The sequence below is a fragment of the Myodes glareolus genome, chromosome 13, assembly GCF_982192425.1.
Source record: "Myodes glareolus chromosome 13, mMyoGla1.1, whole genome shotgun sequence".
NCBI lineage: Eukaryota > Metazoa > Chordata > Mammalia > Rodentia > Cricetidae > Myodes > Myodes glareolus.
Window position 1 is genome coordinate 34521246 of NC_142038.1, and position 14289 is coordinate 34535534.

At 44.2% G+C, this 14289-nt stretch overlaps 1 protein-coding gene across 6 annotated transcripts in view; it reads right to left on the reverse strand.

The window, feature by feature from the left end:
- Positions 1-559: 559 nt before the first annotated feature.
- Snx24 (sorting nexin 24) overlaps positions 560-14289 on the reverse strand; it is a 145106-nt gene continuing 131376 nt past the window's right edge. For 4 of the 6 annotated variants that reach the window (XM_085699861.2, XM_085699865.2, XM_085699864.2 and 1 more), the window contains 5 exons: positions 10181-10275; positions 8695-8727; positions 8102-8166; positions 7858-7890; positions 560-2008 (listed from right to left, as the gene is read on the reverse strand). In XM_085699861.2, the coding sequence (XP_085555987.1) occupies positions 1941-2008; positions 7858-7890; positions 8102-8166; positions 8695-8727; positions 10181-10275 (294 nt within the window). In that variant the 3' untranslated portion in view covers positions 560-1940. The remainder of the gene's footprint in view (positions 2009-7857; positions 7891-8101; positions 8167-8694; positions 8728-10180; positions 10276-14289) is intronic. The other 2 variants (XM_085699863.2, XM_048419201.3) reach the window with 1 other exon arrangement.

The following is a 14289-nucleotide window of genomic DNA, read 5'->3' on the forward strand; positions in this document are numbered from 1 at the left end:
GAATTGAACTCAGGACCTCTGGAGGAGCAGTCAATGCTCTTAAGCTGTTTTTAAGCACTGAGTCATCCCTCCAGTCCATATACTAATTTTTAAATGAATAATAAAAAAGGTCATTGATAAGATGTAATTTAATCTCCCCCCCCCAAAAAAAAGAGAATGATTTCTTTGTCTTGTCTTTGATTCAAAGTCTTACTATTTATCCCTGGCTGGCCTGGAACTAGCTCTCTAAACCAGTCTGACTTCAAACTTACAGTGATCCTCCTGCCTCTGCCTCACAGGTGCTGGCATCACAGGTGTGAGCCACCATTATCAGCTCTAAGATTTCTTGAGTAACATACTACCATATATGTTTGGTCTTTATTTAAAAAGACTTTAATTTGGTAAATCATGAGGTATTCAATGAACAACAATTATCTTAATAATGGATGAGGTAATTTACCACCCCATCGGGTTAGAAATATCTGTCTAGTGAAATGTGAGAGCGGCTGAATTTGTGTTTTGTGTTTTGAGACACAATCTGCGTCTCCAGGAATTCTGGGAAAAACACAAATTCAAATACTTACTTTTGCTAGTTTTTATTTAACTCAAAATAGCTAGTAACATAAAAACATTTTTAAAAAGTATCTCTAATATTTTACCATTTAGCTATTTTTCGCTGACGACACTTGATTACTTTATTTCTAACGTAATTACACAATCAATCTTTAAAAACGTATCTTTAAAAGTTCGCAGCAGGCTTTCAATCTGTGGAATTAGACGCTAATAAAAATTCATGACATGGTACTTTCAATTGTACATATTTTCTCCAACATTTAAACTTATGAAAATTTATAACCATAAGTAGGTTATGTTCATCAGGACATACACACAGGTAGGACATACATTCTACAAAAGATGACCATCTGTTTGACACCCAGGAGAGAAGACATCATCAAACATCTAACTCACATTAATCCATACACGATGCCAGCGAAGAGGAACCTGTAGGAATAACCACACAAAAGCCTGCGGCAATACCATGGCTGTACACCACGGAGGAAACCCAGACACAAACAGAACGTCTGCGCCTGCTGCCGCCAGTCTCAACTCACATCTGACTCCCATGGGGACAAGAACTTTGTAGTGTGAGGCTAGTGTTTAAAGCAAGTACTTCCTACAGGAAAGGGCCCCTGGGACTTCATGGGGTGCCAGCAGGCCGTCAGAGGGGCACTCATATTTTCCGATACTAGAGGAAAAAATGGGAGGCCAGACTTCCGGTATAGTGTCTTCCTAGGGAACTCTCAAGGATTGTGCCAACGCCCCATTTCATCTCAAGCACTGATGCTGGAAGCCAACTCGTAGGTGGGAGGCAACGCCTCTGAAGTGGGAACTAAAAGCATTCTATTCTTCAGTGCCTTCTATTGTCAGTATAACTGAATTTCTAGGCTGACCTTTTCCTCACACTTAGCAGTGGGTTCCAGGACCATCTCTGGTGCCAGCATCCCTGAATACGGTACCCCCCGCTGAAAAAAATCTCATGACGTAAAGATGAGTGTTGTCAAGGTCCAAACCAAAGGCCACCAAAGTCACTCAGGGTCAGCAGGACTCAGGATATGATTTCCCATTAGCAAATGGTGCAGTTGAAGCAGAGGTGGCTGTTTGGTGACACTCGGTGCCCCCAGGAATCCATTGTGGCTTTCTTGTCCTCACTTCCCATGTTGGAATCTCCTTTTTACTCCAACAATTGGCCATAAGCTGCTGCCCTGGTTCAGTTTCTAATTTTAAAAGCACCATTCTAATAGAAATGTCCCTGTTCTGAAAGAGGCGAGGACTCTGAATTCTCCCACTAGCTAGAGCTATTGTGTCAGAGTTTCAGTTAAGTTGGTCGAGCTATTGATGGTCTTGTCTTCTTGCCATTGACACTGAAACTTGCTTCAGCTTCTTCCAGTCAGGTAGGGCTTCTACCTGGGCTGCAGATGAGAATAAAATATTCCATGAAGAACTCCTTCGATGACCACATTGGGAAAATCTGAAAAAGAAAAAGAAAGCAGCTATTCTTAACATGCTCCAACGACATATAGTTGTGTTTATGGATGGAGGGTCAGAACCACTACATCTCTCTGGGGTCCACATGGCCGAGCCATTTTGCCCTTGGTCAGGAAAGAACGTCAGAGATCAAGGCCATAGTGTCAGAGGTCAGGGCTGCTACTGGGGCCTATTTACCCACAGCAAGGAGTGCTACTATTTGTGGTTGTCAGCCGGAGGCCATTTTGGCTCCCACTAGGCACTGTGGGATTGCACGGCCAGATTTGTAGTGTTATTGATTCAGGGGCTGCTCTTCAAATGGTTAATGCCACTAGGCCCCAGCTCTTTATCTGGATGCTTCCTCACAAGGAAGATGGATTACGCTGGCAGTTCAGTTTCTAACAAAATCTCAATACACTTGAAGGAATTCCAAGATTTCTATTGGGACTACTTGGCTGTAGTTTTTCCACTGAGGCTTACGGAGCCACTTCGTCCAACTTGTGTGTGTTACCTGTGGGCACACTTCTGGAGAATAGAAATAGGGAGTCTGTCTTTTAACTCCAAAGGGCAAAATTCTTAACAAAAGTCATCCTGTCCAACTTGAAACAGCAGCCTGCCTTCCGCAGAAGGCAACGCAGAGGTACACACAGCATGCTGAGCCAGTTTCTAGTGAGAGAGCAGGTATAGTAGAATGCAGGGGATCAATCCCATGGCTCAGATGTTCAGGTTGAAGTTTCCATCTGTACACATCTACATCAGGAGCTAGGTGAAAGCTGAGGACTCTGGGTAGTGATTATACAAATGGACTATCTCGATACTTCTTTTCATACATCCGTGCCCTATAGAGCAGCTACCTTATTAAGTCATGTGCAAGGGAACTGGGCTTCATCAGAGAAGGTAGGAAGGCCTCAGGGGCAATAAGGGGACAATACAGTCTCTGGCAAGGGAGCCCAGGGGATTCAGAGTCATCAGAGGAAGTGAGGCAGTGAGGGGGGCTGGTGCTCAGGAGGACAGAGGTACCAGGTCAGGCCTATGAAGATCTCACGGGAATGTATCAGAGGTGTGCTGAGGGTATTGAGGGATTTTAAGTGAAGCAAGACATGAACTTTTGAAAAAGATGGCTGACTGTCATGCCGAGAATGGACTGAAGTGAGTGTGAGGTGGACACAGATCAGCTTGGTTGCTACTATAGTTCAGAGGAAGATGCTACTGCAGGACACAGAAAAGTGGATGGGTTCTGGAGAAACGAAGGATGTGACCTGCTGACAGATACAAGTGACTAGGAAATAAATGGAGGAGTCAAGGATTAAGGGGCGGTATGTGCTTGTAATCCCAGGAATTGAAAGCAGAGGCAGGACCTTGAGTTCAAGGACACCCTAGATTGTATAGTGAGAGAAGGTCTGGAAGGATAGGGAAGCCGGAGGAGGAGGAGAGGGGGTAGTTGGTGAAGGAAATAATTAATAATAATTGAAGTCATCACAGGCATGCCTTGGGTTTCTGTCTTAGCAAGACAGAGGGTTGTGGGAGAAGCTGAGGAATGAGAGGGAAGTAGAAGCCAATCATTTTGGTTTGGGATCTGCTGAGTTTCAGACACTTTTGAGCCTAGTCAAGGGCGAAGTCAAGTATGGAGCTGGATATTTGACTGATTTCCCTTAGCAAACGTTCACTGCAATGGCTCTGCATCCTGGGTAGTGACTTCCCAGCTCTATGAACACAACTGACTTGTTTTGACAGCAGTGAAGGATTTCACACCAATACCTCCCTTACTGGTTACTGACAAGTTGGCGAGTGAAACCAAGTTCATAGCTTGGGCCTGGCACACAGTATATGTGGTCATTACTACATGCCATACACACATCTAATTACCAGAAATAAAAATTACAGTCTCTGTCCAGGCCATGAAACAGGTGCTAGCAAGCAAATGATACAAATAAAATGTTTAAACAAATCTCTCTAATACATGATTAATGAGCTTTCTCTCTGGCTAATGACACTGGCTTTCTGAGTGTGTATTTTTCTGCTACACCACACACACACACACACACACACACACATGCACGCACACACAATTTTCATAGCTCACAGCTTTAAAAGCCTTCAGTAGGCTATAAATCTGTGTATTTGAAGAAATGGCCTAGCTAATTCCAATTTTAAATTTATTTCTCATACAGATATTAATAAAGTGAACCATTGATTAATTTTCAATAAAATATTCAAACATATTTCATATGGGCGGCATATTGGTATCCTTTGCCATCTGAAATCTGAAAATCTACTTAAATACAGTTAATTTACACGATGAACATATTTAACTTAAGAGTATTCAACAAAGTCCTATAAAACAATAAAAACCCCATTCGTGACGTCTGATGAGTAATTCTACACTATGATTAATATGGATTAGAAGCAAGGACACAAAGCAGGGCATGGGTTACAGGACAGGGGACAGGAAAGGGAAAGAAGGCTCAGCATGAAAGGGCCGCCTGAGCAGATCTGAATGAGGGGCCAGAGGAGCCAGCTGTGAGGATGTCCAGGAGGAAGTGCTCCCTGCACAGGAAGCAGCCAGTAGGGAGACCCTCCGGAGGACATAGTCTGCAGCCATTTCGACTGAAGGAAGTCAACAGGGTGCTCTCGGAAAAAATGAATAGCCTGGAAGGTCTGTCAACCTGATGGTCAGCAATGGGATAAGTGGGTATGGAGCCTGCGCCCACTCACTTGTTCCGCTGCCCTTTAGACTGTAGATTCAGGCTTCCCATGGCTTTGACTGAATACAATGTCCATTCCTGTTTGACGTAACTCAGGGAACTGCTCTATCCTTGGTCTCCCATTGGGAGGAGAGGGGAAGGAACACAACCGGGGATACCCTTCTTGCTAATTTTACTGCCATGTCTCTATCTAACGACATTCACTGTGAGCAGCGAAAGCAGAACAAAGCTGTACAGAGGATGCTTTGGGGAGGGGGAGGAAGTAAAAGCTAAGCTGCAAAGCTGTGACATTCAACATGAGGCCTGGGAGTCAGCAGGCCCACCAAGCATGCAGACTGGAAGATTCAAGGAGGAAGCAGCAGGTGTCCTGGGTGGGGGGGAGGGTTGGCAAGGCAAATGCCCTAGAGGTAGAGCCAGCAGGACTGGCAGAGTCAGAAGGATGGGCAGGGCAGGCATCCTGGGGGAGAGGGTTGGCAGGGTAGGTGCACTTGAGGCCCAGGATGAATCACAGAGTAGCTGGAACCGAGTAGAGTGCGCGAGGAGAGCTGATGTGGAATAGGACCACAGAGTCTTGTGAACCACAGCAGGAGTCTGCCTTGGAAATACAATACGGCCTCTCGACTGCACGGATGGGGTAGTTCAAGGCCACAAGCAGACTATTTAAAGCACAGCTCAGGAGGAGCATCCAGTCTTTGATGGGAAAGCCAAGGGTGAGACAGCATTTGAAGGGAGGAATGTGACCAGCACACATAGAGCTAAGGAAAGAGCAAGTAAGACAAAGAAGAGAATTGTCCAGAATGTTCAGCCACGTTGACGATACCTACCTGTCCTTGGAAAGGGCTGCTTTGATTTTCCAGAAAATTTAAGACAAAGGCCAAAACACGCACTTTTGAGGCTGTCAAGAGAGTTCTCTCCGGAGGCCAGAGATGGCTCACAGGTTAAGAGCACTGGCTGCTAATGTAGAGGACTTGGGTTTGGTTCCTAGCACCTACACGGGGGTTCACAAACATTGACAGCTCCTGTTTCAGGGGCCTCTGCAGGTCCACAGAGAGTTCATATACATATACGTAGCAAGACACTCATACACATAGAATAGAAATAAATAAATCTTTAAAACAGACGGTATTCTCTTGACTTTCGTTGTCAAAAGCTAATAAGATAATTATCGGTTATCAGCCGTTCTTTTTAATTTCATTGGTGCATATATGTGCACACATGTGATTATATATGGAAGGTAGAAGTCAACTTCCAGTGCCATTCTCACGAGCTGTCCACCTCGTTTTTTGAGACAGGGTCTCGGTGGTTGAAAGAACACTGCTCAGCTAGGCTGGCTGACCAGTAAGCTCCAGGGATCCTTCTATTTGCCTCCGAAATGCTCGGTCACAAATGCACCATTGAAGGGGTGAGGTCGATAGGGGAGTTCAGCCAGTCACACCATGGTGCCCGGGTTCTCTTTTCTTTAATTATTTATTTTTCCTTAATGTAGGTTGTCTGTGTGGAACTCAGATTTTTATGTTTGAATGGCAAATGCTTTACCAATAAATCTACCTATCCGGTCTCGAGTATCAGCATTTTCTAAAAGTGTATCTAGGCAGACTGTCTAAGATGTAAAGAGAGTTGATGTGAATGGGAGTCGGTAGCCCTTGAGATCTCCACATTCAGTATTTTCAGGAATAATGGCTCCCACTCACTGAAAGGCATCTTAACAACACAGTGTGGTACAGATGAAGTTTCTCTAAGGCCAGAGGAATCTAATTTCTAAAACTGGGTCTCTCAAAAATTTAAGAATATAACATGAAGGTTGGCCACTGTATCTCCCTGTCCACCTGTATCTCCCTGTCCATCAAATCCATTAATTCCAGTTATTCTCAAATAGGATTTCCCTTATTTTGGTCTATACTATCAAGTGACCAACAATACACATACCTTAATCTTCCTGCTTCTGATATCTGCCCTGATGCTGCTTCCCAGAAGGCCCCTTGGTCTCCACTGTCAAAGTTTAACTATGTGATAGATGCTGCTTAATAAGCTTAAAGAGCCATACTTAAGGATCACAAAATATACTCCCTGCCCCTCTCACTTCCATGAAGCCCCTGGCTATTCCGGGTCAGTTATTACTGTTTTCCTCACTGCTGCGGGAACTCTAGACAGGTGCATGAGGAGAGATAATTCCAGAACAATTACGTATGGAATCATTTTAAACGATAATGACTGTTTAACCCAGACTAGGCTGTACTGTATCTACTAAGCATAATATTTTTAATACAACACTGGCTAATAAGTTAATTAATTAATTAATATAAATATTTTAAGTATATGAAGCAGTCCTTAAGAGGGGTAACTGTTCCTCACTGAGAAGACATGCACAAAAAGCCACCGTGAAACCATATTCTTCAGAGCTGAGGCAACTGTCTGAGCAGGGCCAGAGGGGTCTCAGAGTGAACCGTGCCTGCACCCTGGCCACCTTTCCTTTACCGGCAGGCAAGCGGGTGACCCGACTACAAGCCCCGTGCTACACAGCAGTCTCCTCTCCAGCTCGTAGGAAGGTTTAGTTGACAGAAACAGTGGATCCTTCATCTACGCTTTCTTGTGGCTTGATATCTGTCATTCTCAGACGCTAGAGACCTGATATGCTAAAAGCCAAGAAGGAAAACCTGGGCCTCAGATGGTCCACCTGAGTCCGGCAAGTCACCAGCATCCCGAGTCGGAATTTTCCCCATTAGCCAATCATATTACCTGCTGAGCCTGTTTTAGAAGGCTCCCTGCAAATTAAATGATGCCTGAGAATGTCCTCCAGGACCATTGCATAGGAGAACACTTTGAGAGGGACTCTAGGGAACTGGAACCGAAAAAGGACGCATGCTGAAATATCGATTATGGTTACACTTAAATCAATTAGCTGTATTTAAAATATACAACTTAAAAACATATAGTCTATCATCTAAGACACTGAAGCCTAAATGGAAACGCAGGTATAGCTGCAATGCATGCGCACGGCTTTGGGAAGGAAGCATTTTTTTAAGAAAGACTAGAACCTTTAACCTGAACTCTGACATCTAGATTAAAAACAAGCAGCAACCAGAAAAACATCACCAAAAAGAAGAAGAAGAAGAAGAAGAAGAAGAAGAAGAAGAAGAAAAACAAGTACCTTTATCCTTTCTTTTCTCTAATTCAAAATAGGCTAGGAAGAGAGAAAGAAAAATTACATTTCCTCCTGAAAGGCCGGCCCCAATTAAAATTCTAAATGTCTCTTACACCAAGAGCACTGGTTTATTGGCAGATGATTAAGCCCTGGACCGATGTCACTCTGTTAGACCCGTATTACAAACGTGGTTTATGTGGTGCAGGGGCAAATCAGTAAAGAGCTGTTAGCAGATGACAGGTTTGATTACCGCTGGCTGCAGGCAAGACGTATGGATCCCCGAGGAACAGCAGCACCGGCTGGTGGGACAGCTTGCTGGAAAGGTCGAAAACAGGCATGTCAGCATCAGGGGACGATGGTAAACAGAAAACACTACAAACTAGCTTTGAGGGGATCAAACTGCTGGGCGGGATGTCTCTAGGTCTCTGCATCTACCAGCGTGGGTGAATAGCAGCACACACACAGAGGGAAGTCACGGCAGCTCACTTGTTTCCCAATATTTCTCTTTGGGATGTGAGACAGATGCTCACCTATGCAGTAAACACCACTGCCGGGAAGTCCTTTCTGAAACTCTGGGGTTTGAGCACAAGTACAACAGGACTCTTATTATTTGCATGAAGCCTGTGGGGACTCTTAATTAACCCCTTTCATGCCGAGTTACAAGCAATTAGCCCTGCAAATTCCTATCAAATACTTATCATCTTCAAACCAATATCCAACATAGGTTTTCAAGAGGAACACAACTTTAAACAGGCCATGCCATGGGTGGTTAGACATTGAACAAACTCAGCTCTATTACTGATCTCTGTAACCAAGTTCTCGTTGACCGGCATCAGTTCTTACCTTGACTCTTCAGACTCCGTCTCATCAAAAGATCTGAAATTTTTATAAAAGAAAAGAAAAAACCAATTAAGTTGGACCAATAGTTATGCCACCAAAGCAAAGGTTAGTACCCTTACCAGTGAAATGGGAAATAAGCAGACAGGTTGGGAATGTATACTGAGCCAAAGTACAGTTGACAACTAATCCTAAGCAATCTACAGTCTGGGAGATTCTGGGTATTTCAAAATTTTCTTAAGATCATTTAAAAATCATATGGCCTTATTATAATTTTGGGGTTGGAATGGAAGTAAAAAGACCTCATTCCCCGTAATTGTTAATGTCTCTGTGCAAAACTCAAAAGCATCCACGAACCTGCCCTCCTAGGAAACATGAATACACAGGTTGGGACAGAACACACTGGCCATATAGACCATATGGTGAGTATGGAATATAATTCAGGCTCTGGGGTGAGCAGCAAGGGGCCACAGCGCTGAGGAGGAGCTGCAAAAGGTGTCTACTGCCCTGCACTCCGCAGACAGCTCAGGTTTAACCTGATCTCGGGAAAGGGCTGGGGGTAGAGGTGAAGAACAGGTAGAGCCCCTTCCCCTGCTGGATTTGTGCTGCCTTGTATCTCTGTGGATTGACACTGGGCAGGGGTGCTTCTGAGTTTTCAGAGGCTAGCTCAGAATTCATCCTTTAGAGCTTTAGCTGCTGGCGATGTTGCACCACTAATTCCATGGTTAACAGGCACTGGGGACTACAGCTCATCAGTTACGAGCTCCTGAGGGAGAAGCAGTGGTCAGAGAAGACAGCAGCCCTCCTGGAAGGTCTGGGTTCTGCCGCATGCACTGCTTGGGAAAAGCGCTTAAATACTGTGTCTCTGACCAACAGCCAAATGAGGGGTATTGGATCAATAATCCCTAAAATCATCTATAGTTTTAAAACTCTATGAATATGGGAACTGGAGGGATGGTTCAGTGGTTAAGAATACTTGCTGCTCTTCCAGAGGCTCTGAGTTTGGATTCCAGCACCCATGCTGGGCAACAACGCACAATTGCCTGTAACTTCAGCTCGGGATCTGACACCCTCTTCTGGATTCCGCAGGCACACCCTTCACATACATGGCACACACAGACACAAGCATACATTCAAATAATAAAAGTATATGCTTAAAAAGCTACATGAATATGTATACTTGGCACAAGTCAAGGACAGTCTGGATTCATTATTAGCATCTGCGGCACTATGGGACACCGTCACTTAAGAAGGTAGTTCCTTCTGCCTAGGCATGAGTTTGCCTGGACCATTTGCTGCAGGATGGAGGTGAAGACTTGGGAGGGATTCCTCTCACTATAAGCAGAGGGATATGAGAGAGAATAATGCCTCAGCTAAGAGCTTAGATGTGGCCACCTTGCCCTGTGGCACCACTCTGGGATATCTGTTAGGACAATCAGTTATTGAAGTGTTACTTAAAATACACACCTACAATGTAAATAGCGGTTCTTACCCACAACTTTCTGCCTTTGGTAGAGAGGGCAAGTGTCTGACATTGAGGAAATCAAGGAAGAGTTTGGGGAGTTCTTCGTTCTCCAAAATGACGGCCTGTGGAAGCAGAAAATGGAATTAGAGTCGGGAGGGAAGTGTGTTAGACCATCAATCAAAGGAACTCCATCAAAAAGTCATAAGTGTCTATCAAAGTCATTGCCAGCAACATTCCTCAGAGTTGATATGAGGAGTGGATTCAGTCTGACACATACTACGCCCCGCACTTTACCCACCGCTTCACGCGAGATCTACAGAAGGGTCTCCTACCTTCAGACATTCCCTAACAGACAAGACACTGGGAAGCACCGGACATGGTCCATGCCCTCACAGAGACTCTGACCCATCCTGAACAGTCCAGCCCCAGGCACATCAGATACACAAATCAAATTTTCCCTATTGAGTGATAAAGTATTTACATTTTCATAAGAGGCCACTACTCCTAGGAAATACTGCAGGTTTTCCATCTGGAAGATTTAGTCTAAGCCCTTAGTTATCACCTGCTCCTGCACTAGGACCAGTTGACATTTATTGCCATCTGGACAGCTCCACTTAAAGGGTCAGTGACAACTTTACCGCTAAGTGTAAATCAGGGCATATATCGAAAAAAAATCTATAAAGTTCTTCCACTTAAAGAGCTCTGCTAAAGAGCTGGCATAATGGCATAAACGTGTCAGCACGCCGAGATCCAAATTATGCAAAATGCGGAGGAGAAATCTGATGGAGGCTACGGGATGCATTTTCATATTTATGCATTTTTAAAAGAATCTGCCAACGTGTGTTAACAGATTACACATTTGCTACCTGGTCCTCTCTCTCCACTAAAGAGTGAGGGAAAGGCACCAAAGACTACGCAACTGCTCTTTGGCTTGTCTTTTGAAAGAAGGGTCTGCAATCTAGCCCACGCTGGCCCCAAATTCACAACAGTCCCCTTGCCTCGGTCTCCTCCGTATTGGGATTATAGTGAGAAGTGGCTCTTAAGGGTCTATTTAAATAACATACCATAGGTGATCTCTCCCTCCCACCAATAAGTGTATGCTATCTAAAGAATAATGGAAATTAGTTAAATATTGTCTGACAGAATCCTAGAAAAAGCCATATAACTGGTAAAGAAGACACAGGACAAACAAAGAAGGGTCAAATTCTAAGCAATGTAGGCATACCGCCATTTCCATATTGAGTTGCCTCATTTCTCACAGGTGAGGAATCCTACTGTCCATTGCAGATCACATTCATGAATTAGGGCTACACAGGCTGTCAGCAATTTCTCCTGCTAGTCAGGTCCCAGAGACAGCCCATCTAGAAAGTTTGGGTGTCTGGGCTGTCACCATCCCTCCCAGAGCCCACTTACCAGAAAGATGTTAAGGACTAAACATCTTTAGAACATACCAGAAAGATGTTAAGGACTAAAAGGAGAAGATAGAAGAGTGATGAGGAATTCTCCTCTAGTCGTTAAAGAAAACTGACTGAGTACTTGTTAGAGCAGGTGCTGGCACACGGCAGTGAACAGAGCGGGTTCGGTGGAGGACGGGATAAAGAAAGAAGTGCACACACAACTCAACCTAGAGCACAGTGACGAGGTTAAGATCCTGCACAACACTCTCCAAATACCTTCCCTCCCACTGATCCATCCATGCACACGCCCCTCTGTCATCTCAGATCTCATATTTTTTTTTCCTATTTATGCAAGCAGAAAAACAAAAACTGGAGAACGCCAAGGAGGAAGGAGGCTCTCTGCCCATGGACAGAATTTCCGACATTTCAGCTCACTTCTTTCCAATTGTTTGACATTTATCTCAAGTCCTTCCTATTCAATAGAGTTTCTGACTATCCAGAGATCATCGCTTTGGTAGTCTGAGAAGTTCTAGAAGCTTGTGTCATGGCAAAGGCTAGAAGGACCATTAAGATGTTTCTAGGTGTCTGCTTAACAAGGCAGCCTAATACCCACTAGAAAAATGATTTAATGCTGTGTTAAGTATGGAAGAATTTGTCCCAGAAAAAAATTTAACTACTTGTATAGGTGGTAGCATTCAGATTTAAAAAATAAAATAAATAAATAAAAAAAACAGGTGTGGGTGCCACATTCTTATCTCTACCCCTACCTTTTTAAAAACAAATTAAATCAATAAGAAGTGTGGGACACTTTTAATGACCTGAACTACTTAATTTCCAGGCTCCTTAGACATGTCATCCATCACTGCACTATGGGGGAAGACATCTCTTGAGTGTTCAGGGGGCTCCTTTGGTTTTATTAATGCAAGATTTAGGGAATTTTAACAAGGTGAATTGTTTATTTGCCTTGACAGATTGGCTTACAATGCACTGGCTACATCCACAGCATCATCATTAATGACAAAAGACAGGCAAAAGGCTGTTTACACTGCACGCAGGGACAGGAATTAATCCTGCTCCCTCTCCCTGGAGCTCTCCAAACAGATGACCACATTGTTTTAGGTAAGACATCCTGGCAGACAGAAGTACAGAAAACTCTATAAACTTACAGGCCTCTATTTTTGTTCCAGGAATATTCTCAATTAATATTTTCCAGAAAACCAGGATCAAGCTACTCTTTAGGGCTCAGTGTTATAAAGAAAGCAGCACCCCGAGAGTATGGGGAGTGTGGCTAAGGCCTTCAGTTATGTGGCCAGAGCTCTGTTTCCTGAGCTCTGTTAGGAAACTTCACACACACACACACACACACACACACACACACACACACACACACAAAGAATTAATATTCTAGTCTGACCAAAGATGAAAAATTTACCTAATTTAATATAATATGTACAAATGAAACAACTGTCATTAATTAGTACAGAGATGCCAAATAGGAATTAAATTAGTTCAACCCAGTCTTTTGGGCCATAAACACATGATCTCATGCAGGAGACTGAACAGGAAGTGGGGCCTCCCGGCTGTTCCACTTCCATCCTCATTCCTTGAAATGCTCGTCTCCAGGAGGAACCATTCCTCTCCAGGGCCACACCTTGACTCATCCCGCATCTTCAGAACCCATCTGGATCACATCACCCAACTTTATTCCCCAGATAAGTTCCTAATTGTAAAGAAAAATCACATTTTTAAATATGAAATCATGTTCCCACTGGTTTAGACTGCTGGTCTTTGTTAGTTTTTTGGTGGTATTCATTTTTAGTCTCAAGGCAGTGTGGTGCACAAGGCATGTGAGTTTGATTGTCAGACTTGGTCTCCATCTTTTCTCCTTGTACTTATGGGGTTCTCGTGAGGATTCAAGGAGACATCCCCAAGAGTACCTGGCATACAATTAGCATGTGAGAGATTTCACTCGTGTGTGTGTGTGTGTGTGTGTGTGTGTGTGTGTCTTGATTTCCAACTCATTTTTACCCACTTGGAAAGTTTGGATGATTATCTCTATAGTGACTAGATGTTAGTCACGCATGATCTGTGGATCCTTTTGAAAACGGGATAAAACCCAGTCGTTGTCCCCCACCTCTCTCTCTCCCTCCCCCTCTTTCACACACACACACACACACACACGCACACACGCACACACGCACGCACAGACACATGCACGCACACACACACACACACACACGCACGCACGCACACACACGCACGCACGCACACACACATGCACGCACACACACACACACAGGAGGAGGTGCAGATCCTGGCAGCTCAGCAGAGGACACCTTCCTTTAGCTAGGCTGTGGCAGTCATAATGCTGAGCACGTGAGTACACTTGGCCTGGAACCCGACACACCAACCACAAACCTCCCCAAAGATGCCCTGGCTTCCTGTGTGGGGTCTACCACTCTATCAAAGAGGACCTTTCTGGAGTGTGTGCTTCCTTTACATCAGGGTCTTTGGCTTTAGACTGTGGTTAAAAAATATTTATCTAGGGACTGGAGAGAGGGCTCAGCGGTTAAGAGCACTGGCTGTTCTTCCAAAGGACCTGGGTTCAATTCCCAGCACCCACATGGCAGCTCATAACAGATCTGACAGCCTCTCACACACATACATGCAGGCAAAACACCAATGCACATAAAATAAAAGTAAATTTAAAAACAAATATTTGTCTAAGCGGTGAAGACA